This window comes from Leptinotarsa decemlineata, unplaced genomic scaffold (assembly GCF_025532065.1).
Source record: "Leptinotarsa decemlineata unplaced genomic scaffold, Ldec_3_MD MMD2_tig00026328_RagTag_RagTag, whole genome shotgun sequence".
In the NCBI taxonomy this organism is placed as follows: domain Eukaryota; kingdom Metazoa; phylum Arthropoda; class Insecta; order Coleoptera; family Chrysomelidae; genus Leptinotarsa; species Leptinotarsa decemlineata.
The window spans coordinates 7006065-7033398 of record NW_027412688.1 but is presented as its reverse complement, the minus strand read 5'-3'; the positions used below and the strand labels follow the sequence as shown (position 1 = coordinate 7033398).

The following is a 27334-nucleotide window of genomic DNA, read 5'->3' as shown; positions in this document are numbered from 1 at the left end:
CAGGATGGGCGGCAGATACGATCTCGTTTTTCCAAATCGCTCCCTCACAGCTCGACAGTACCTCGACACCATTCTTCTACCTATCGTCCGTCCGTTTGCTGGTGCTGTTGGTGAAAACTTCCACCTAATGCACGATAATGCTCGTCCACATGTCGCGCATCTAGTGACTGACTGGCTCACCAACGAAGGAGTTGATGTATTGCCATGGCCAGCACAATCACCGGACCTGAATTCCATCGAGCATGTGTGGGACATGCTTCAACGAAGAATTACTCCGCATATGGGGAACATTCACACAACGTTTCAATTGAGAGAGCTTTTAATCGCTGAATGGGCAAATGTACCTCAATAAGATATTGACAATCTCATTTTGTCGATGCACGATAGATGTAGGGCCGTAATAAACCAGCGTGGAGGCCATATTTTGAACTGATTCCAATTTTTTTTGTATTATGATTTTTTTTCGGGGTGCCAAAGAAGAGCCATATTTTTTTTTAGTTTTGCTTATATGCGCACTCAGTATTTTTGACCATTTAATAAATTTTTTCGTAAGTTACATTCGTTTAATAATCACCCGTCAACTTTTTTTCCCTGAAGCGATCTAAAAAAAAATTATTGTCATTTTTAAAAATATCCCTAGACTTTTCCGATGTGTGTATATTGAAGAGGTGAAATTTCATTTATACGGAAAACTGTATCGATGTTTCGGAATAACAGACTTGCCTTATTGCCTCTTCAGTACCAATCTGGCTAAGATTACAAAAGGTAGAACTCCAACTGATCTAAGGTGAGTGATTTGAACATAGTTAAAAAGTAATGTCATCAGTTTCATAGAAAGACAATGCACAATTTTATCTGTTTGGTGGATTAATTGAGCTATTCATTTCGCTGCAAAGTAGATCAATATAACCGCATTTGTCATTTTTAGTATTTTTATTCACCGCATGCCAAATCGGGTAAAATGGCACACTAAAAGGTGGGCCACTTTACCTCCTTAGTGCTTTTATTCAGGGGCAATTAATAAAGCTTTACAAGCTGTACGAAAAGGTGAAATTAGCTTCTTGTAAGCAAGCAAAACTTTCAGTTTTCCTCGATCAACGGTCAAACGCCTTTGAAAATATAAAAATACTAGGGCCTCTTCGTCCAATTTTTAGTCCAAAACAAGAGGAAGAATTGGTGCAACATATTTTTTATCAAGTGGATCTTCATCAAGTAACGGCCGAATCGATAAGAAAATTTATTTTATTTGTTATTAATGAATAATTGAGAAGGAGTTAACAAGTTAAGACTTGATTTTCGGCAAATAATATAAAAAGCTGTTGATAAGTGAATAAAGACTGCCTATGTTAAGTAAACATGAGTATACTCACATCAAGAAAAATAAAAGACTGTTGATTGTTGTGAATTAATATGTAGAATTACAATAATTTTTGAATTGAAGGGGTTATATTTTTAGGAGTGATTAATTTTTGGAAAGAAAGTTTTTGGCTTTCTACTACTCCACCTAATACAAAAAAAAGGGATGAGAGAATCTTCCAAAGAAAGGAAGGAAGTAATCAACTTGAAAATAAGTAACTCTATACATGGATGTGTAGATCATGCAAAGAAGCAACTTTCAGACACAAACTGAAAGAAAGTCCTCCTGAGACAGCTACTTTCATATAAACATTGAATTACACGAAAGAAAAAAATTCTTTCGAAAAAAATACTTCTATATGAACACTGAATTATACAGAAGATACTTTTCTCTACTCTGTTTGTATATCAAACATTTGTTGTGGAATAAGAATTAGATATCATTCACATGAGTTCTACTTTGAATGAATGGTAATAAATTGTACTCACATGGAACACTGTCACCCTCACTGGTATACACCGATGTTTCACCTTGAGACACTTGCCCTAAGGCTCTTCAGTACCAAATTGGATGACATTATAGAAAATACACACACTTCATTCATGAATTACGATTTTGAATGTCACGGAATGAGCTTGATCTGCTTATGTCATCGATGACATCGTAATGACATTCATTCACCTATTTGATATAATCCCAGCCAAGAGGAATCTATCAAATAGGTGAATGAATGTCATTACGATGTCATCGATGACATAAGCAGATCAAGCTTATTCCGTGACATTCAAAATCGTAATTCATGAATGAAGTGTGTGTATTTTCTATAATGTTATCCAATTTGGTACTGAAGAGCCTTAGGGCAAGTGTCTCAAGGTGAAACATCGGTGTATACCAGTGAGGGTGACAGTATTCCATGTGAGTACAATTTATTACCATTCATTCAAAGTAGAACTCATGTGAATGATATCTAATTCTTATTCCACAACAAATGTTTGATATACAAACAGAGTAGAGAAAAGTATCTTCTGTATAATTCAGTGTTCATATAGAAGTATTTGTTTCAAAATATTTTTTTTCTTTCGTGTAATTCAATGTTTATATGAAAGTAGCTGTTTCAGGAGGACTTTCTTTCAGTTTGTGTTTGAAAGTTACTTCTTTGCATGATCTACACATCCATGTATAGAGTTACTCATTTTCAAATTGATTATTTCCTTCCTTTCTTTGGAAGTTTCCCTCATCTTTTTTTGTATCAAGATGGAGTAGTAGAAAGCCAAAAACTTTCTTTCCCAAATAATTTTTGAGTTAAAAACTGTTGTTCAAGTTAAATATTTTTTCATGCAAAATTTTAATATATCTTCATTAAAATAACATAATTTTGATGTTTTATCTGAAGTGGGCCACTTTACCCGTTTATGAATTTGTATAGGTATGCCATTTCACCCGACCAGGATAGGTTAAGTGGTCATTTTCCCATTTCGAATTCAATCCTAAATCATGCTAAAATTATCAGAATATTGGTATGTAAACAATATAATATCGAAACTTAATAAGTACACGGATATAAATAAACATACTTTAAAAAGGGTGACATTTATTCGGTTGGCGTGGGTTCAAAGTTTACCCCTCCTTCCCCTACATGATGACATTCATTTGCTCATTTGATTTAATCCCAGCTATAGGAATCTTTTTGAAATTGAAAGTGGTATATTTTTAGGAATTGTTTTGTTTTAAGGGGGCTTTTCCTTCCAAAATGTATCTGAAAGTTACTTCTTTGCATGATCTTCACATCTTTGTATGTAAAGAGTTTATTTCGAAATCAATCACTTTCTCCATTTCTTCGAAAGATTCCCTAATTTTGTTGTATGAAGATGAAGAAGTAGAAAGCCAAAAGCCTCTAAAATATTACCTAACCATTATATGGTATATAACCAGATCAAACTATTTTCAATAGTTCAGCAAATTTATTTTCCTTCTCTGTTTCTGATGAAATGTATACTGAAAGTTGAATGCGTCCGTTTCCAGTATTGATTTTATATAAGTGGACAATACAAACTGTAATTTATTACGGCTAATAAACTCCATTGATTTATTTGTTATGACCCACGTGGGATAGTTCGATTGGTTGTTCATTTACTCCCCTTTACGACAGATACATAAATTATTATTAGAAATCGACCCTCACGAAGAAACAATTATTGAGAAAAATGTATCAAATGTCTTCAAAAGATATAGTTCATGGTATTTTTTTATTTTTGCGATTTTCAGAAAAAACATCATTTCTATCACATGTTCAGGAGTGAGTAGCAGGATTGTTGGTCTTTTATTTGCCGAGTATATTTTTTCAAAATTTGTTTTTTGAAAATTGGCAATAGTTTGAATGATTGCATCTCATGTCAACACAGATAACTCGAAATTCCCCAAAATTCATTGATCCCGAAACATACAATCATTAGATATGATGAGAACCAGCCAGTGGTGCTAGGCTGAACCACAAATGCATTGCTGGACTCAATTGATTTTCAATAACAAGCCTTAGTAAATAAACGCGATGACATCTTCCCTTCTGGAGACGCCATCTATGGGCAACTACAAGACTCAATCCTCGAATATCAGAGATGAACGAGGCTCCTCTAGTGAAAGCTTTAGTAGAAGGCAGAGGAAAAATCTCGTCGGCAATTTTTCCGCAGCAATATTCCTAGACGTCTCCAAAGATATGGATAATTTGTCACGACGGAATCGTGCGTAAAATGACAAATTTTGACTACACGGAATCAATGGTACGACTAATCGATTCTTTTCTGGCTGAGCGATGATGCCAATGGAGATAAGGACAAAAACTCTTCAGCAGGCGACTTCTGGAAGAAGTCCCACAAAGCGCAGTTCAATTTCCACAACCCTTCTTCGTGTACACAGCAGATGTGCCTAAGCCGGAGAACAACTTCAACAAATTGACACTCTACAACAACAAGCAGACACACTAGAGGAGTAGGCCAACCTCTAGAAGATAAGTATCAACCTTGAAAATAATCAGGCGAAACTATTCACCTGGAGGTAGGAAGATCCAGAAGGACACGTCGCCTACAACAGACAGGAGATTCCTTGGACAAACGAAAGATTCTCCCTCGACAGGAAACTAACATTCAGGTCCCATATCCAATAGAGTTGGCCAAAGCCGCTCAACACAACTTCAACCGATCGTAGGAGTAACATGGACCTCCAAGTGAAACTGCTCCCAATCAAGACTCCTACTCTCCATCATCTTGTATACGTCCACTGCCTGGGGACAGGGCACAGAAACATAGAGACGTTAAAACTAAACGTTTATGAACATCTGCTTGCGGACTTGGATCTTAGCACCCAGTACTCATGCACTCATGAGAAACCACGCCAAAATATCTTCGAGTTCATCCGGACACGTATCAACCCCGCGCTGCGTGATTTTCACCACGCGACTCGCTGAAAAGGGATGACACCAGTTTCCGCGAGAGGTACAAGCACATGAGACTACCTACTAGAGTCACCGTCTGGTGGCTCACACAATCCTGTCTTGAAACACTCGTGTCCAGCTAGATACAGCGGACCACCATGCACACACTACACACAGTAGAGTCAGGTTTCACAAATAATCAGATATAAGGAAGTGAAAACACTAGAGGATGATTTCCGACCACAAGAGTTCAGATTTCAATCTTGCTGAAGTTCCAAACAGCTGGTTGAGGACCACTTAGAAATGAGTGAGGGTGAATGGATGAGATTTCAGCTTCTCCACACACTGTGGGGGAGGTTTTACCTTTCACACTGAATCCGGGGTATTGGTGGAATGCAATTTTTGTTCAGCTAGCACCACTGATAAGATCTATGGCGAGTCGAAAACGCGCTGTCTGGTGATAGATCATAAATGCGTTGTTTGGGCTCTGGTTTTCAACAGAAATTATTTCAATCAGCACAAAATGTAATAGTTTCCATCGAAAGAAATCTTTTTATTAACTTAGTTGGCTTGAGGTATACTCATTCGAGCTATTGGAACTTTTTGAGGAACAGAATTGCAAAAAATAGATTGAGCAAACGATGAGAAATCGGATTCCTTGCAATATGGACCTGCATATCAGAAATGACCCCCTCTTATACCTCCATCAGTTCGAAACGAGACTCATGAAACAACCTGAATTTTCGGGAAGGTGGTTTTTGACCTTCTACTTCTCCATCTTGATACAAAAATCTTCCAAAGGAAGACATCAATCTCTCCTAGAAGTATACCCTGTGAATATCTATGACTGGGATTCAATCAAATACGCGAATGGATATTTTTTACATACTGTTATCGATGACAACCCATTCCGTTACAATGAGTCGTAATTAAGAACGAATTGAGTAATGTTTCTTATAATGTTATCCGTATTTGCTACTGAAGAACCGATAAGGCAAGTGTCTTACGGCGATACATCGGATGTCAAGCAGTGAGGATGACAGTGTTCCATATAATTTCATTAATTGTATTGTGTAGGAATCCTGTGAATGATATCTGATTCAATCCCATTACGAATGTTTGAAATATAAACGGAATAGAGAAAAGTGTTTTTCGTATAATTCAGCGTTCATATAAGAGTATTTGTTTCGAAAGTATTTTTCTTTCGTGTAATTCAGTGTTTACATGAGAATAGCTGTTACGAGGGGTTTTTTCCTCCAGTTTGTGTCTGAAAGTTACTTCTTTGCATGATTCATACATATTTGTATAGAAATGATTTTTGAACTTAATTGCTTCCTTCGGAAGGAAGGTATCAAGATGGAGAAGTAGAAGACCTTTCTTTTCCAAAAATAATCTCTCCTGAAAATGTACCCTTTCAATATACCCTGGGTTTTATTTTTGTACAACATAGGTATTCAAGAAAAAAATTATAGTTGTCGCGAATTTTTTTCAAATTACTTTTATTTCAATGACCAGTCTAGCAGAAGAAGAAAACTACTATTTTTCTTGATTCCAGACATATTATTTCGAATATTAGTTGTGACCGTCCGGAAATCTAAATAGCATTTTCGTGTTCCCTTCAAAAAGGACCCACCTATTGTGTGTTCGACACCGCATATTTCCATCCCAGAAAGTGTTTTAATTAGTTTCCTCGTTCCAGTGGGGATTCTGAACAGGCCAGTTGTGGGCGTTGTATTTGTTAATTATTAAATTGGTATCAAAAAAAATTGTATGGAAAGGTTGAATAATTGTGAATCTACCTTGAAGTAATGTAATAAATTCTAAATTCAAATTATGTTTATTTTCCGTGTTGTTAATTAAATTTCATTGCGGTATCGTGGTTTCGTATGTTTGAAATTTGAATGAACTGCCTGTTCCTAAGTTTGAAGCTCATTGAAATTCTCAGACCTTCGTCAGACCGTCGGAACTTTAGCAAAAGTAATATTTTGATAATAAACAGATCTAATTAAAAATCCTTTCTCGGATTCATTCTAGTCCATAGAATGTAAGACACTGAGTGATTTTATTTGCGAAAGGCAAAAACCAGATTGAGCTTTTTTAAAAGCCTGACACTATTTTAATAATTTTCAAGAATGTTTTTATTTGGAGAATGGCACCCATATGAAAAAATATGTGTAGTAGAAGTTGGGTCAAGGCCGGTTAAAATTTAATAATGGTAGTACAAAATTTTCGTCATGCTCTAGTAAATACCTAACAATTTGATATTTTCAAATATGTATTTTTTGTTGTTCTTGACTACTGAAGAAAGTTTTATTAGTCAAACCAGAATCCAATAACGAAACATTCATGATTAACCACCAGACAGTGCTCTTTCGGCTTGCCAAAGTTTAATCAATGGTACTAGGCCGAATCACAAATGTAATTAACTGAAGTTTTATAAGTAAACTATTATTTTGCAATGGACTTAACACTGAATCTTAACAGTTTCTTGGGTGTTAAAGAATGCCCGAATAGGTTATTATGACTGTCTTAACAATAATTATAATTTTAAGTAATATGTATTGTACAGTTTTCAAATCTTTCATTGTCTTCATTTCACTTTCATTTCACAAAAGACTAAAATATTGCTGGTTGCGAAAAATTATACCCATCTCGTGAAACCTTATTGAGATTTTAAAAATTTTAATTTTAAAATTCAAATGATTTTTTTTAACATTCAATTCAACAAAATTGAATTTTGTTATTGCTAAAATATAACTCATGCATAGCAATAATAATAAATAATGTCAAAAGCAAAGGAAGGATGTTAACTCTAATATTTGGCGCAGAAGGAAAATCGCGAAGGTGGAAGAGAAATCGACAAACTCGAGATAGATCGTATTGTGAACAGATAATTCAAGAAATAAAGTCATTATATGTTAGTCACATTCTCTTACAAAAATTATAAAATAGATCTATTCATATTTCCAATTTTTCTAGATATATTGGAAATATGAATATCTTCAGTTTTCGCTGGTGTTTAGGGTGAACAAAATTTAATATTTCATTTCAATTAGGAAATGTGTTTTCTTCAAATAAATGTCAACAATAAGCTGCAGTGGACAATAAAATAATCAAAACTGAAGAATAATAAATGGAATGGCTCCTAAAGCGGTAAGATCTATCGAAGTTGTGAAAATCGAGATTTTTGTTGATGAACTGCAAAATTTTCCTGAGTTGGAAACTCTATAGTCTATTTCAAAAGAGTGTAGAGTAATAAATCATGAAGTGTTATAAAATTTGCCTGAATTTCGTTGTCGTCCATGGGCGTAGGCAAATCTTAGGATTATTAAACTTAATAATTAAAGTAAATTAAAAATTACAGACATAGATAATAATAAAAGGCCATTTTTGGGAAGTAATTTGGTCTAAAACTAAGTACCTACATGTATTTAGGTAAGTAAAATTTCTTAAAAAAAAGATTAAGATTAATTTTAGTGGTTCTTGTAAACTTATTTAATATGCAATTTGGGTTCATATACTTGAGCATGATTTCTCAAAAAAGGGTTAACACTTAGTTCCGAGGTGCCATGTCATTATAATAATCCCTTTTTGACCCTGCCCACCAATCATGCAATACCTATTAAACCCAGGTAATTAAGAAAAAGGGTTTAAATATATTGTAATGGTGTCTTAAACATTCGAGTTATAATAGTAATTGTTACTACACCAATTAAACGTACAGTGATATTGTGATATAGAAATAGTGAAAAAGTTATAAAATGGGGACATTTACTCCAAAGAAAAGAAGTGTAAAAAATTCTCCGCTATCTGTTTGCGAAATGTTATAATTTTAAATGTATATGATTGCATAAAACACGATCACCCTAGTTTGTCTGTGCAAGAAAGTGTTGAGCGATGTGCCCGAATGACTGGAATTGGACAGTCCACGATTTTTAAATTATTGCGAGAAAGAAAGATATCAGGCCAGGTAAGTCCATGCAAGAGAAAATCAGGAAGACCAATAAAAATCTTAGATGAAGACACCAAATGTGACATTCGAAGAAAAGTTCATTCGTTTTATTTTAAAAAGGAAATACCCACTCTTGAAAAAATATTTATCGAGATAAGCCAAGATAACGATATTCCTTTGATATCCAGAAAACTTTTATGGAAAACTTTAAAAAGTATGAATTTTGCCTGGGAAAAGCACAATCGAAAGGCACTATTACTGGAAAGTGATGAAATTGTTTGCTGGAGACGAAAATATTTGACAACTATAAAGCAGTACCGCAGAGAGCAAAAGAAAATTTTTTATCTTGATGAGACGTGGATAAACGAAGGTTATATAGTCAAAAAAATGTGGCAAGATAAAAATATAACAAGTTCTCGCCAAGCTTTCATAGAAGGCCTTTCGACGGGTATTAAAGTGCCTTCGGGAAAAGGGAAGAGGCTTATAATTGCTCACATTGGAAGCGAAGACGGATTTTTAAAAGAAGGTTTGTTAAGCTTTGAGTCGTGCCGGACGGGAGATTATCATGAGGACATGAATTCGGATGTCTTCGAAGACTACTTCGGGGAAATGTTAAAATTTCTTTCAGCTGATTCGGTCGTGGTTATGGATAATGCAAGCTACCATTCAAGGCGCTTAGAGAAGGTACCAACTTCAGCTTGGAGAAAGCAAGAAATTATTAACTGGCTGTCAAATAAAGGTATTCAGTTTGAGACGAATTCAGTAAAGAAGGAACTACTAGCCATAGTAAAACAACATAAATCTCGCTTCATGAAATATGCCGTAGAAGATGTAGCAGAAAAGTATAAAGTAACTGTGCTGCGCCTACCGCCATATCATTGCGAATTAAATCCTATAGAACTTATATGGGCACAAGTTAAAGGATATGTTGCAAGGCACAATACCACATTTAAAATGAAAGATGTCAAGGTATTGTTTGATCAAGCCATTATGGAAATCACATCAGAAAACTGGCAAAAAGCAATCCAGCATGTTTTAAAAGAGGAAGATAAAATGTGGGAACTGGACAACTTGGTCGATCAGGTGGTTGACCCTATAATTATAACACCAGGGGATGATGACAGTTCTTCGGATGAAGACTATACTGATGTAGAATAATTTAATTGAATTGTAAATATACTGTAGCGGGATAAGCAATCTGGACAGAGACCAGTGTATCAGTGACAGTGACACTTTTGCTTAGGTTAGGGTTTAGAATTAAGGGTAGTCTGAATAATTATTTTCTCGGAAGGTTCTCGAAAATTGTACCTAGTAATCTCTAGAACATTCAATTAGGGTATAAATAGAGTGTTGTTAAACGTTAAGGGAAGTTCACAGTTTTAGTATTGTTCAAGTGTCAAATTGTAATAACGTATCCAGTAAAGTTCTTGTCGTTTTTGTGAATAAATTGATTTAAAGTCCCCACAAGTGTTTCAATACGTAAAGTTCGTTCGTGTGTGTTTGTGAGTATTTCCCGATTTCGGTTCGTATATATTTTATTGTTACATTTTATATTTTTTTAATAACACTGTTCTGCTGTATTAAATTTTTATTTCCTTTAATATAATTTTTATGAATGCATATTCTTTTGGCAATTATCCCACTAGCGCGCCTCTGGCTCAGTATTTATCCGTCGATAACAATGGACAAATCCCTTAAAACAGGGTGATACCTACCTGCTCTTTATGAAACGACATAATTTTGCAATGCGGACTAGGGAAGTGACAGAATTTATTGACGGATCACCCTGTAGCGCTTTTGAATACTTAATGAGATTTTATTACTCTACACTCTTTTGAAATAGACTATAGCTATTTTAGTACCAAAATCACTGAATCTAGTCATTGTCAAGAGACCGGTGGATATCATCTTGGTATCGTTAACTAAAATCAAATTAGTCAATGCCTTTGTCGAAGACAGATATAAACGTCAAAAAATTATTATTTTGAATGAAAATTCGGAGAATGTATCCAATTTATCCAGCCCACATACTAGGATTCGTGTAAAGGTGATGATATATCCCCCTACGGAGACAGAAAACTCAATCATCGAGTATTGAAGATAAACGAGGCTCCCCAAAGCGGTCATTTGCAAAGCCAAGCGATTCGTCATCTGTCTTTGCTGCATCTATCACTTCAAGGCAACTAGATGAACGGTTTGGGGAGGTTCGTTTAACGTTGATATTCGTTGATAGAGTATCATGTCTATCCCGTCGTGATGTCTATCCCATCGTGATGATTGAGTATTCTATCTGACGTAAGTGAAAATGTAATCACCTTTATTTTCAGGACAGTTGAGTGGTTCAGCGTAGCACCACTGATTATACCTTGGTGGGTCGAAACGGCGCTGCCTGAGATCACACGTTTATACAATAGGATTTGCTCACGGGCAGACCAATATTTTCCTAGATAATACTATGACCGATATTGGTATACATTCAACATACATACTCGGATGTGTAGGTTTTTTTGTAGATGTTTCTTGTTTATTCCTCAAGGCAGAACAGGTCTAACTGATACAGTAGTACCGTCTGGAACGCGACTGCTTATATGAGAAATCCTTCTCATTTCGATTAGCATATAATGAAAGTTTTTTTCTGTGCGAAAACTTTTAAAAATGCCTATGCGGAAATAATACAATGTCCGTCTCGATAATAACCAAGAAATAAGTTGTTTTTGGTTAGGTATTTGCCAGACTCCACTGTGTAAAAAAGACAGAAGTAACAACTTCTCGTTTGAAATATTAGGTTGTTTCAAAAGTTTTGCCTCACTCAAAAATTGAAATTTGGGATAATTAAATGAATGCAAGAATATTTTATTTTGAAATAAAATTGATAGACGAAACTTCCAAGATGGCGACTGGGCTCCATCTGAGAAAAAAAATTTAATGGAAACGGAGGGGGTCTTGTGAAGCTTTTTGAAGCTCCCGACAAATGCTTCACAACCCTAGAATATAATGTCAATATCTTCAATTACTACAAAATGACGGAACTTTCGATAATTCTGTTTAAAAAAATCTGTTTTTCCGTTAATCAGCTGTCGCCCCCATACGAACGACAACTCTCAGAAGTTGAGAAACTTGTGCGAGCTAAGGACTAACGAGGTCTTACCTTTTAACGTGTGATTCCTAACACGGAATCCTAATTGCCTGAATACATTGACATTTCACTACAAAATATGAGGTAATAAGCTTGCGGTCAGTTCAGAAGATGCTCGAAATGGTTGCCTTGAACTTCTTGATATATGAACAGCATATCCGATATTTCACGCCGAACATTTTCGAACACAGTAACGTCAATATCTCTACAGATATTTATTATTCTCTGCCGCATATCCAATATTGAAGCAGACTCAGTTCCGTACACATTTTGCTTCAAATAGCCACATAAAAAAAGTCCAGAGGTGTCAAATCTGGTGAGCGGGCTGGCCATTCTGTAGAACCTCGATGGCCAATCCAACGATCGGGAAAAGTAGTATCCAAATAGTTCCTCACTTGTATGGAGTAGTGTGGTGGTGCTCCATTTTGTTGGAATACAATATTCATATCGAATTCTTCAGGATTTGCTTCGACGATTTCAGCGATGAGAGGGTCAACAGAAGTTTCTAGTTTGCCTGTTGAATTTTGATCAATAAATAGAGGTTTCTCAATATTCCTGCCCAAACATTATTTTTTTCTGGATATTGGGTAAGTGTTTCCCGGAAAACGTGAGGGTTGATGTCACGCCAATAACGGCAATTTTGTCTGTGGAGATAGGTAGGATGCCTTGCAATGGTTTTCGTCATGATTTCGCAGCATTCTGTTCTTCGATCAGGGCCATCTTCAGTTAATTGGTGTACCATTTTAATTTTGTATGGATGATACCTATCCCTCTTCAAAAGTCTCCACACAGTAGAAGGAGACACCTCACAAACATTCGCGACGGAATAAGTAGAATGTTCAGAATTTATTACCATCTCACCAATCATTTGCACTTGCTGTTCTTCTGGAATGGACGGATGACCTGGGGGCTTTTTGTTATGTACACTACAGGTAGTTGTGAATTTCGATACAAGTTTCCTCAAATATTTTCTACAGATAGGACGATTCGGAAAACGTTCACTGAAAATCCTTTCGGTCTCGTGAAAGTTACGCGTCGCACCGTAAATAAAAATCGTTTCAATTTTCTCTTCCAGTGGACGAGAATTGACCATTTTAGAGATTGTTGACGTGGTACCTTTCTACTAGCAAAACTAAAAACTAAATGAGAATACTCTAACTAAACAATGATGTTCATTACCGTACTGACACTTTTTGTCGTTTTTATAAACAAAAAATAACTTAACAAACTTTATCGGGTTGTTTCAATTGCCATATGGCAGATGAAAAGAAATGTTTCTAGGAGTATCTATAATAATGTGTGAGTCTTCAGGAAATTATTAAAATTTCCGGCATTTTGTAGTAGGTGAAGATTAACTCAATATTCTAGGATTGTGAATTATTCGTCAGGGGGTTCAAAATGATGTGTCACAAGACCCCTCTTTTCATTTAATTTTCTTCCCAGATGGCGCCCAGTCGCCAGTTTCATCTGTCAATTTCACTTCAAAATAAAGTATTCATGCATTGATTTCATTATCCCAAATCTCAATTTTTTGAGTTGACTCTTTCTAAAAATATAAGGGGGGAGGAACATTGAAGAAATGCACTGTATTCATTCTACTGTATCGTGGTATAATCGTATGCTTATCCATAAAGAATTTTGTACTGTATTCATTGATGCTGTTAATTTATTCCAAATTGCCTCTTTTCAGCTTATTATTGAGTATATGATGATCATTGAGCGATTTTCAGATAATTTTTTTTACGAATTCAAATTGAACCAAAGCGCTGCCGAAACAGCTCAAAAAATTAACCATGATAGAGTTATGTTCGACGTTGGATTGCGAGCCTCGAAGGTCGGCTACTTCGACCCCTGGTGGAGACTAACCCATCACAAACGGAGCGTGGGCATTTTTTTATGGTTTAAAATGTATTGGAAATATTAAAACCTCGAAAAGTGGGCCCTACGATTTAGACGACCGACAAAATTTGGTCACTTTTTGATGTTTGTTTTCTTTGCTTGTGCACAACCGAAACGATCTTTTTTTTAGATCCGATCGTCACGTTTGATGAAAAGTAAGTGGACCCTCGACGACAACGGGAGAAATTCAGGACAGAGATTGGAAACCCACCAAAAAAAGACCATGGTTACTGTATGGTTTGCCAAACAAAGATTGAACACCTGGATGGAAAGAAGATGTAGGGACTTCTGGCAAAATCTTCCAGGGTTGGCTCACTCTAAGGCGTTTATTCACCCTTCACCCTTGAACAGTTGTTGGACTACAGTAGGGATGAACTACAGTATGGATGAACTACGATGTCTAACAGGCCTTCTTACAGGTCACTGTCATTTGAACCATCATATGCAGAGACTCGGACTGTCGGAAGACAGTGTGTTTCGCCGCTGTTTGTAAAATGATGAAACAGCATAGCACATACTTTGTGCCTGCCCCGCTGGGGACTGAATCAGGTTTTTAGAGGTCGGCAGAGCCGTACTCTTTCCATCTGACCTAAAAGATCACTCACCATACAAAATAAATAGTTTCGTTGAGAAGGTGGGTTTATTGGTGTGAGCCACAATAAACCCTTGCGGGTTGCGGTGGAGGGTCGAATAGACCCACTCACTTTGGAACTTACCTAACCTAATGTATAGTGGCCAGTAGCTGGTGGCCACCATACAGTACTGCAACAGGCTCAAACCTTCGCAGCCGAGTCATATTGTGAGGAAATCGACGAAATGTAGCAAAAATTGCGTCAGCAGCAGTGGCAGTGATCAACAGAAGAGGAGCAAGCAAAAATGGCCTTTATCGACTTCATCGAATCTCGAGCATCCAATCATTATGCTGACGAAATTAATTGTGCCACTCTGGCAAAAGAGTACTGAATCGGATGGCACTTATTCCAATCAAATTGAATATGTATACGCTGATATATTACAGTTTTAAGTAGAATCATAAAAACGGACAAAACTCTTGAAACAACCTAACTATATATTTTCATGGTTAGTTGCAAGTTGTGAAGTGGGTTGCAGTGGGTTTCAGTGCAGTCCACTGAATTGAATCTGAGTTGTAAAGTTATTTCATAGATAAAATGAAATATTATCTTTCGTCCACCTTTCAATATGTCCCATATTTCAATTTTTAAAAGAATTTGATAACGTCATCACTAAAAAAACCTATTATTTTCATAAATTATCTGTTCGATGTATATGCATTAGAATAATTTACGAATCTTTTCTAATCCACCTCTTCAAGGGAAAGTTGATGAGTTGCGTGACAGAAACTATTTTGGAAAGACTTGGTTTAAAATGAAATTCCATCATCTAAAGGATCAAATTAAATGGGTTGGGTAAGGTTGAGAAATATATGTTATGTAAGGTTAGGTCAGGTAACCCTAACCTAACCTTACCTAACCTTCGTGTTGCTAGGTTAGGGATGCTGATTCAAATCTATCATCGTGAAAAAGGTGACTATTTGTCTGATCACTCAACATCAACTTTCTCAATCTAAACGGGTTGCAACCATAACCAACAAATCACATGCCACAGAACATGCTCAAGACCAAAATATACCTGAAGATAACGAAGTTGCAAAGCAGCTGGTGAATCGCCTATTACTTCCGAAGCTTCTCGTAAAGCTCTGGAAGCTTTCTGTTCTCCTTCGGCAGCGATAACTTTGGCGCGGGCTTCTCTTGCTGCTTCTGCTTCAGCTGCCATTGCTCTTTGTAGCTGAACTGGTAGGCGTACGTCTTTACTGTAACAATAAATTTAGAGTTATTTTTGAGCAAAATGATTGGAGAGCAGATAATACCAGAGCTGAAAAGCTTTGTATCCAGGACACTACACCGGACAGCTCTATTCCGGTCTGCTATAAATCTCATCACTGGTACTAGCATGGGTTACTGTCAGGAGTTAGTTAACATTTTGCAAAAAAACAAACAAAAAAAGTATTTCAAGTCAACATCTTATCCAGACTGAGAATCATACCACTTTAGCTCCACGGGTACTGCGAAGACAATAGGTGGAAGCTATTGAAAAAAAATGTTGTGCTGTGCCAAAAATCATGAGACAGGTTTTTAGATCATTCTCACGAGTTGGTTTTCTGTACCACTATTGAAAGTTTGATGGAGACATTTAATATCTCATATGACCCAGCACAGTGGCGTATTTTTATAAATGCTTCAAAAAAAGCCTTGAAGCAGTTCTGCTTCACAATGGCGGTTTCTATGCCTCCATTCCTGTCGGTCATTTCGTACACCTCAAAGAAACCTACAAGAACCTGTAGTTGATTTCTCTCAAATTGAAATATAAAGACTACGGTGATTTGAAAATCTTGGACATTACAACAATCTGGGTTTACCAAATTTCCTTGCGTTTTGTGTCTACAGGATGGTAGAGACGGAGCAAATCACAGGACCAAAAAGTGCCTCCGAGGGAACTAGAACGTCCGGCATGAAGCTTTGATGCCTCCTCATAAAGTTCTCCTACCACTGCTTCACATAGACCTGGGATTTATAAAGCAATTTGTAAAGTCACCAAAAGATAGAAATTGTTTCATATACTTACTCGTAATATCAAAGTTTCTAGACCTCTCAGAGGCAAAATTGAAGGAAGGTGTTTTCGTTGGACCAGATATTAGACGGAGCCTGGCTGATTCATAAATCATTACAACCATGACGGATCCTCACAGAGAAGGGTGAATTGCCTTCAAACAGGTTATAGGGATGTTTAGGAAATGAAAAGTTGATTTCCTTCATTCCCATCTCGACTACTTTCCAGAATATTTAGAAGATGTGAGTGAAGAGCATGATGAACGATTTCACCAAGATATCAAAGAAATGGAAAAAACATACCAGGGAAGATGAAGCGTCTCAATGATGGCAAACTACTGTTGAAAGCTTCAGAGAGACCTTCCAGATAATAATAATAATAACATTTTATTTATACTATTTTATTACATATTTCAATTCTACCAATCATAAAATGAACAGAACAGAAAAAAACCACAAGGAAATGATTCCGCGCGTGGCATGAAATCTCTGTCCGAACATTAGACGTGAACATCATTAAAGTACAAATATTCTCAATTTTTTTTTTAATATAAAAACATACAAAGCTAAAAATTGTTAATAGTAGAAGATTTAAAATCCAAACCAAAGACTAAACAATTCAAAGTGGAATAAGATTATAAAAGTTTAAGTCATGTCACATTTCTAAAATATTGCAATTTCATATCAGATTAAAGAAAAATTTTGCCACTGATATCACATTACAATAATTACATCCGAATAATTATATCTGCAGATTATATTATGAGCAACACCTCATGCAAGTCTATAACATATTCTACTTGTAGATATAAAGCTTTCTAGTGTTTCTGGCGGAAAAGTGAACAGCCAAGATCTGACCCTTTTCTTGTTATGTTATCCCAATTGTTATGTTATCGTGCAAATAAAAATGATATTTCCTATATGGTACCACTTTATTGTATCTCCAACAACGGTGAGTACTCGACTGCGATTTTAGAGCAAGTCTATATGAAAAACATTCGTGTACAAAAAGATCTTAATATACAGGACTGGAAACTAACAACTATGTTTTATTATTAATATATTAAACCCCCTTTACCTAAGTTGAAACTTTACACTATACAGTAATAAGTTTCAATAACTAACAACAAACATTAGGCTACCCAGGATTAATTTGCCATAATTAATCGCTCAGGTGCCCTAATTTTATCACGGGGTCTCAGAGATCTACGACTATTAGTTTCATCACCTTCCACATTACCATTTTTCGTATTCACTAACTGTTCACTACTGTGAGTCCCCGTTTTTCCTTTCCAATCTACAATATTTTCTTTTCAAGCAGATCGTGGAGTGATGCTTCCTACAAACGAAAATGTATCAAAAGGAGTCTCACTGGGAGCACTAAATGTGTTTAGTGCTTACTATTGAATGTGTTTTATGTAAAATTGAGTTTTGTTGCGCAATTATAAACACAAAAAAATTTCGAGCTCAGTACTAACAGCCTTGAACACTCACATTTAGCGATTTTTGTCTGAGAAGTTATATTTGTTATTATTATGCACTTCCATTTCAATCAGTATCATATTAATATAACACGAATAATGCACTTCAACCTAATGTCGAAATAGTACCAGAAATTGAAAATTCAAAAAGCCCACGTGAAGATATTGTCCAAATTTTTTTTCTAGCTAGGTGGGCACAACGGGCTCTATATCCTCATTCACTTGTTTGTTTACAATACTCAATTTATTAATCCACCTCAAACGTGTTGTTAGATTCTGCATTGCAAAATTTTCTTTGCCAAAGAGCTGAACATTTTGTATGGGACTTACGGTAAGTCGACTTTATCAAAAAACACGTTCTTATGAGTGGTACAGTGCATTAAAAAGCAGTCGAGATGTGGTGAAAGATCTGCCTCGCTGCGTTCGGCCATCAATATACTCAAGTGAACTCAACATCTCTTAAGTAAAGGAAATGGTGACTGAAAATTGTTATGTCATTCAGAGAAAGATACGACGTAGGCATGAGACTCTTTGCCGCTCAGTTAGTGCCAAAAGACCTGGACCTTCTGTAAATACTCAATAGCGTAAATATCACTGAATACCAGTCAGAAACAGTCAATTTCGAAAAAATGCATAAAAACGTATTGTAATTGGTGGTAAGTTTACGATTTTGATATGGAAACCAGTCAGGCTTCCGAATAACTAGCTCTTAAAAAATTAACTTTGTTTGCGAATTCAATGACTGTCAACACTATCTTGATGATACCTAACCCCAGTAAAAATGCAACTGACGATTTCATTTATTATTTTGATATTATAAAAGTTGAATTGCATACATTTCACGAAATATAAAATGACTTGATACTCTCTTTAATTCAGCTAATTATTATTAACTAGCTGAAAATGATCTGAGAACCCGTATCATTTCACAATGACACGTGATTTCAATGTTTGAAAATAGTCTGGAAAGTTTGAGAGTATCCTGGAATATCTCAGATACTGAAATGATAAATGGAGTTGTATGGTGTGGTGGCCCTATATCTCAATCCAAGAAGAAGTTTCTCGTTTTCACGTGAAGGTTTTTTTAAGAACAAAACACAAGCACTGCAGGAAAATCCTTGAGGCGCTCTAAGAACGATTCACGCTGGATTTAAATCGCTGGAGATCAAATCAAATCAAAGCATGCTTTATTATCTGAAGAATAGAATTCGTATTAACAAAGCTTCTAAATATAATAGTACATAAATCCTAACTGCTCAAAATGAGCAGGAGGTCATGATAATTAAATAAAATTAAAATTATGCAAACCAATATGGATTTTCTGATGTTAAAAGTGGATGTACTTATTGTATATATTCAATCATGCTACTATAAAATATTTCCACAACAATACAGTAAAGCGGATATAAAAACAGTTTTCCCTAATTTATTCTATATCAATTGGTTATAAATACAAAACAGGACAGAGTTGTCAGATGATAAAAACATTATGATAATATATATACATATATATACACATACATATATATACATACACACATATAGACCCAAGTACACACATATAATAATTTTATAAAATGTTTTGATTTCTTAATACAGACAGTTAATAAATACATACATATATACTCATACATACACACCTACCCTTGACACTATTTAGTGAGAGACATGGATACTTCATATTTTTTTGTACAGCTGTCACATCTATTCAGAATTTTGTTCAAAAAATTCCCTCAAATCATAAAAGGGTCTTGTTATTAAAAAAGATCTCCTGAATTTCGGAGTGCTATGAATATTTTTAATTTGTTTCGGTGAATTTTGGCATTGGGTGGTTCTGGGGATTAATAAAGGTATATATTGGCCATTTGCCCTAGTACTATGTGCAGTGTCAGATTTTAATAAAAGTAGTTTATGCTTATGAACTAAACTAGTTGATCTATCACGAAGATTGATGTTAACGTGAGTATCCTCTGAGATATAAATAAGGGTTTACATGAAGTTTGGTGATTAACATGGCATATGTATCTCAGTGCTCTCTTTTGTAGCATTAAGATCATTGGCAACAACGCTTGTGAGCAGGCTCCCCAAAGTGCTATCCCATATCTGATGTGAGATTCCAGGAGAGCAAAGTAGGATTTTCTACCAATAAGATAACCGATGTCATTTCGAATAACTATGATAGCACAACACCCAGATGACAATTTATTTGCCATTGCCATAATATGCTCATCACCCTTTAAATTATGGTCCATTACAATACCTAAGAATCTATAATTTTCAGACTTCATGAGTGTATCATTATTTAGTTGTATTTTGTAGATGTCCCATTTAAATGATAACACTTTAGTTTTTTTAGAGTTGAAGACCATTTGATTGGCATCACACCACCTTTTCATTTCAGTTAGATCTAAAGAGATCAATTGGCTGAGAGTATTCTTATCTTTAGTGTGTCATTCTATAGTTGCAGCATCTGCAAATAAAGTGAACCTACTATTTGAGAGATCATTTACATATAACAAAAATATTATGGGTCCCAAGACAGAGCCTTGTGGAACTCCGCTGATCATTTTGTTTTCACCGATACTGCACCCGAAACTGTCACATATTGTTCCCAGTCTTGCAAGTAACATGTCATCCATTTATGAGATATGCCTCTGACGCCATAGTGCTCAAGCTTCAGCAGCAGTATTCCGTGATTCACACAATCAAAAGCTTTAGATATGTCACAGAACACCGCCGCGGGCGCTTCTTGATTATTAAGATCAGTGTGCACGTTTTCTAAAAATTTATAGATAGCGTCATTTGTACTTTTGTTGGTTTGGAAACCGTATTGGTTACCATTTAGTATTTTATGTTTAATGACAAATGACATGAGTCGCTTCTTTACTAATTTTTCTATGATTTTTGCAATAGTAGATAGGAGGGATATTGGTCTGTAATTTGATGGATCCTCCCTATCCCTTCCTTTGTAAATTGGAATCACCATAGCTGATTCAAGTATAGTTGGAAATGTTCCCGAGACAAAAGATTAATTTATTATATCAGTAAGCGCGTCAATAGCTGCCGGGGGGAATTTTTCTAGCATATTTATTGACAAACCATCAGCTCCAGATGCCTTTTTGTTCTTAATGTCCTTCATAGCACTCTTTATTTCATCTGGGTCTGTTGGAAATAGAAAGAAGTTCTCGTCAATTCTTACATTCTCAAGATATTGCATTGGAATAATATGAATATTAATTAGTAACTTTAGTTGAAATAGAGCGAAAGTAATCGTTGATACAGTCATGTTTCAAATTGATTTCATCAATTTGATTTTGGCTCTTTCCACGGATTTCATTTATAATAATCCAGCTCTCCTTTGCTATATTGGAGGCAGTATTAATCCTGGTATCATAATATGAAAGCTTAACCTGTTTTATGACACTGTTATATACACTTCTGTACCTATTGCAATAATTTTGTAGGCGTTCCATTTTATGAAACTTTTTAATGTAGTTTAATGTAGTTTTGGCTGATATTTTGATTCCTTTCGTTATCCAAGGTTTCCTTACCTTTTTCCGGATTCTGGTTATAGGGAAAGCACTTTCAAAAATATTACTAGGTGTATTCAAATATGTGATTATATGCGTGATTCTGTTCCAAATGACCTAATCACAGGTCTTTTGAAATTTGCAATAGTTGTTTTTAGAAAATATACGCCCAAGTATATTATGTTTTTTAGAAATGCCTTTACCAGGGAAGTTGAGTGAGATTCAATTCATTTGGAAACACGTTCTTAGGACTTCACATGAACGCTTAGGGGTGCAGCCCAAAACATGTGAACAAAACTCCAATAAAGCTCTGATTCGAGCTTTATGAAGCATCAAAACTTACTGTTTTTAAGAGGCAGCCTTTGCAATTTCAGCGACATGAATGTGCCAAGATATATTGGTGTTATTTCAACCCCCCAACAAACTTATTGAAGCAGAAAGCGAAATTGTGTGCCCTGACATCATTATATCCGGTCCGGAGACATTAATCTTCTTGTAGGAAATCGATGTCTGGGTTTTCCTGGGATTGAATTCAACTTCGTTACTTTTACACCAATTCGAAATCACCTCTAGATCCTCATTAAGATATCCAACCTCCTTTTTTGCTAATTATGCCAAATTCACTCAACTGAAAATAGGTTTACAATCATCAAGAAGTAATAAAATACTTGTCAACAGACAAGTATTTTATTACTTACAAAACTGAACGAAAGTTAAACAGTACATTTAAGCTTCGCGTTAAGGAAAACAGTGAATCTCAACAACATCCAACTCTCGGAAACAGCCAAACTCCTTGGTATGTTTATATATAAAACCTTGTCTTGGGAGCCCCATATCGATTATGTCTGCAAAAAATTGAATCAAGCGTTATTTGCAATACGACAGATAAAAGACGTGCTTAGTTTAGTTCAGCGGTCGTCACACTTTTCTGGCCAAGGGCCACACAGGACAATGTGGGTGTCAGCGCCGGGCCGCTTCACATTAGGTCGCACAACAACCGCGCGTCACTTTTTATTATGCAAGTCGCGCGGCAGCCGCGCGACCTAATGTAAAGGCACTCTGAGAGCGTTTGCCCACTTGCTTAACCACCTGATGGCCGAATGTAAGATAACATCGCTATAATTATAGCTTGTAATTCTTCAAGAAGGTCTTTGAATTTTCGATGAATAATTTAGCGGGCGCGAAAACATTTATAATACTTACATCTCTCAATTTGTTTTTTGAAATTTCACATGCCAAAATGTCTTGACGCAGCAAGTAATGAATAGGCAACAAATTAGGTATATTTCATTCCTTCTTCATTAAAGCAATCAAACCATTAATTGCACCCACCATTGACAGACAACTATCAGTACACACTGAAATCAACTTTTTACAGGTATTTTGTGTTTTTCCACAAATTCTTTTAGAACTTCCATAAAATCACAACCTCTCGTATGACCCTTCATGGTAATTACTACTAAGAAGTCTTCTTCTATGATTCCGTCCACTGGGCAGTACCGAAGAAATAATGAGGACTGAGACATAGAAGTTATATCCGTACTGGAATCACAAGCAAGACTGCTTGTGATTCCTGTACGTTCAAGTTCGTCAATTAATGCCTCAAGCAAATTTTTTCAAATATCTTCAACATGGCGGCGACAGGTGGATTTAGAAAGCATAGGGGAGAACAGGGCAATGGGAGCCTACTAAGGGGAAGTTTGAATAAAAACCTTGTTAGTCAAAATTCTTGTTATTTTTTATTATAAAAACTTACCTTTGTTATAAGAGAACACTTCACTCATAGTTATAATCAACTACAGACATGTAGATAAGGTACAATCACAGTTTTACAAAAAAAGTCAGTCGCTCCTATTACCCGACAAATGCGGCTATTGAGAGCCCATTAATTTTTCTTATTTGAAAAATTTTGAAACGACGTTTGAGAAACGGACTATCGTCAGTCACCGTCGCCGGATTCGAACGCAAAATCTGTTTTGATTTTGTTTATGACATGTAGTTGACTATTGAAATAATTTACTTTGTCTCGGGCCGCAAAAATACTGGCCACGGGCCGCAATTTGACGACCACGGGTTTAGATGGTATCAGGACTGTTTACTTTTCATTGGCGTACTCACATGTGACTCAAAATGTATTAATGTGGGGTTCTTCTGTGGGGGCAAAACGTGTTTTTATTGTTCGGTAGATTCGGATACATTTCATTGAACTTTCTACATGTTCTGCTGATAATTTTGTCACACTGTCCAAAAATAATAAACAAATTCATAAGAACTTCGTTTGAATAGTTTTGTTCCATCGTTTTGAAGGTATTTGCAACTTCTGAAGTGACGAAAATGTCGATATTATTAGGAGAATGTCACAACGCTACTGTCAAATAGTAATCATGGCCTGCTTACCCAATACCGAATGGAAATACCATTCTGAAGGGACATTTTCACAAATAAATGTTCATAAGTTCGAAACTTGACTAGTTAGGTATAGGTATGATATACATAGAAAGAAAGCAAATTTCAGCAGCTTTCCGAATTTTCAATAATATACAGGGTGTTCCATTTAAAATAATCAAATTTCAGCAACTTTTTCAAGCAAACGAAAAAACTGTATTTTTTTACCACCCTGTATTGAAGTAACGGAGATTAGGCTGACGTGTGGGAAGTGTCCAAGTATCACCTAATTCCAAACCAAATTTCGATATGATAGTACTTCTTAACTAAAAGATATCGGCATTTTTAGAAGTCATGATTTTCGAAGAAAAAAATTGAAATTAATTTTTATTTCGAAAACGGTAACAGATAGGTATAGGGAAATATCAAGAAAAGTTGTCGGGCAATTGTTGGAGATTCCAAAAATAATATTATATACAGAGTGTTCCATTTGAAAAATCAAAGTTGCTACTGCTTTTTAATAGAAGCGGTAACACCGCATTGTCGAAAATATTTTAGTTGGCTAGAGAATGTCCGAATATGCCCTCCATTGAATTTTCAAAGTGATCCGTTGTCTGGTTCACCAGAAACGTCTAATGTGCCATCCACCGTGAATCAGCCTGTATATATATATATATATATATATATATATATATATATATATATATATATATATATATATATATATATATATATATATATATATTTATATTAAATCTGAAGTTTTCACGGATAGGACTATGCTGAACTGGTTTTTCCGGGTATTTGATCCGTGTATGTGATATTATCTCTAATTTCACCGACGTTTCGACAAAATCTCATTTGTCATTATCTAGGTGTGCTGTTAAGTGTTCAGAAGTTAGTTGACCTTGCTTGACTCACTTCTTACTATACTGGTAGAGTAGAGAGTTTATGGGCACTCTATCTCTGAACACGTAACGAATACCATTTTACCAGTATAGTAAGAAGTGAGTCGAGCAAGGTCAACTAACTTCTGAACACTTAACAGCACACCTAGATAATGACAAATAAGATTTTGTCGAAACGTCGGTGAAATTAGAGATAATATCACATACACGGATCAAATACCCGGAAAAACCAGTTCAGCTCTGCTCCATGTGAAAAATAATGTACCCAATATGAGAGATGAATCAATAGTTCATAACTATGCAACACGAAATAGACATTTATTAACTATCCCAAAACATAAGACATCGACATTCAAGGGATCACTTGCATATAATGGCGTAATATTATTCAATACGTTGCCTCAAGATATTGAAGATTTGCATATTATACAATTTAAAAAACAAATAAAGGAGCTATTAACTAATAAGGGATATTATAGCGTAGAAGAATTCTTAGAACGGGATACACTGTCATCATGATTATTGCTTCCACTGCATTTCTTTCATCCTAGTTGAAGATAAATTCACTTCATGTATATTTATGTATGTGTATACATATATGTGTGTATGTGTGTTTGTGTTATTTTTTATATATGTATATAGTTAAGTACCTGTTTCAAATGTCGGATCTATGTTATACTGTGGACCGTTATTATTGTTTTATATAATTTTCATATTTTTATTTATGACATGTCTGATATCATGTAAATGATCGAAAAGACGAATGAAGTTATTATTATTATTATTATATTAAGATGTATCGTAACACCCTCCTTTCTATTGGTAGCGCCCTCTTCCGGAGACGAGTGATACAACACTATTTTCTTTGCTGAATATTTGTCCGACCTTCATATCCCGTTTTAAAATTGAGATAAAGGATGACTTAATATGTCACTGTATTTTTGCCACCGTCATCTCTCTCATCGATTGATGTTTCACTAATGCCTCGATTATAAACTCCATGTTTGTTTGTGGTTACAACTTTGAAGTGACACATTTCATACAAACCCAAAACACCCTAAAACTGACGCTAATTAATTATGAGCCCGTTAATATTTTCGTTGTTTTCAAACATTTGTTCGAGATTCAGTTACAGGCAGACGTTTCTCGTAATTGATGTCACATCCGACATTCATTAAATGATATTAATTATCCGTCACCATTAGCGTGGGCTGAGGCAGACCCTCCGGTTTTCAATCAATGTCTATTTCCGAATTAATCATAGAACATGCCCTATCGAGTGATTTGAGGATTTGATTGAATATTCGTTTGAACATTTCCCGAGAATAGAGGAACTGAACTTGCTGAGTGGAAATATTTTCATTTCAAATATAGTTTGTTCACGGTTCGGTTTGGAAACTCTATTAAAAACCATCGAGAGAAAATGCAAGCGACATTTTTTTGGATGCTGTCACAATGGGAACATGTGATAATTATTTTTCGCTCATAGTAGACATTACTTTCATGATTGATTAGAGTGGAATTTTAATAACAACCGCCTCATTTACAACAAACAATTCGTGTGAAATAACCTCACACTTAAATTGTTCAATAATAATAGCTGCAAAAACAAAATTATAATTTATTCGTTAACTTACTTTTTTAGAGTGATCGAATGAGAAATATCCAGCGATCTTTTAAGGCCATAGTGAAATTTAACAAAAAATGCTTGGACGGGTGGATTTTACTTTGACACTGTCACTTCCAACTTCTAAAGGTGACTTTCAATCTCTGAATCTTCCATGGAAAAATAGGTCAAATCATATTTCGTTTGGAAGAAGACAAAATAACATTTCTAATGATACCCTGCTTATTGGACAATTATTTCGAAAACGGTGTAAAGAGCCGTATTCTTATGATTTAGGGGAACGCTAAAACTCTCCTTTTTCTATTTCAATAAAATTTAATGACAATGTTGTGAAAAAAATTAGTGATTCTGTAATATTATCCAAAACAGTGCTGATGAGGTATTAAAACAAGTGTCTTGTCCCAAAACTTCGAAATATATCACTGAGGATGTTCCATGCAAGCAACATTTCATATCAACACTCTTTCGAATATTGGCAAACTTGATTTCTACGGAGTGAGAAGTGTCTGATGAAGTCATACCTCAACGAAAAAATTATTGATCTGGGAAATACCACGGGTAAAATAAAAATAAGAGGGGTGCCACAAGGGTCAATATTGGGACCACTTCTGTTTCTAATTTATATCAACGACCTGCCGCACTTGATGAACTCGTCAGACGCATATAAACTAGATTGTATGCAGATGATGCAACCTTGAATAAAAAATATATGAAATGGATGATCCTCATATGATCCCTACTAAAATATTAGAGAAAGCTCGATCATGGTTCACACCAAATGACTTGGTTCTCAATGAACGAAAAACAGAAACACTAATTTTTGAAACAATTTGTTTAAATCGAGATAACAAAAATTCCACCAAATTTTTGGGAGTACAAATAAAAGAAATTATAAAACAAAAATGAATTCAATATATCGCCAGAACACTTCGTGACACGACTATCGTCAAACTTGAACCAGTCCGTTTCGTCTTTGACCAAGGCATGACTATTATAATAATGGTC

At 35.4% G+C, this 27334-nt stretch overlaps 1 protein-coding gene across 5 annotated transcripts in view; it reads right to left on the bottom strand.

Annotated features, from left to right (window-relative positions):
- Positions 1–27334, bottom strand: part of LOC111507773 (band 7 protein AGAP004871) — a 143246-nt gene that overhangs the window by 36769 nt on the left and 79143 nt on the right. For all 5 annotated transcript variants that reach the window (XM_074182692.1, XM_074182693.1, XM_074182690.1 and 2 more), the window contains one exon: positions 15422–15602. In XM_074182692.1, coding sequence (XP_074038793.1) covers positions 15422–15602 — 181 coding nt within the window. The remainder of the gene's footprint in view (positions 1–15421; positions 15603–27334) is intronic.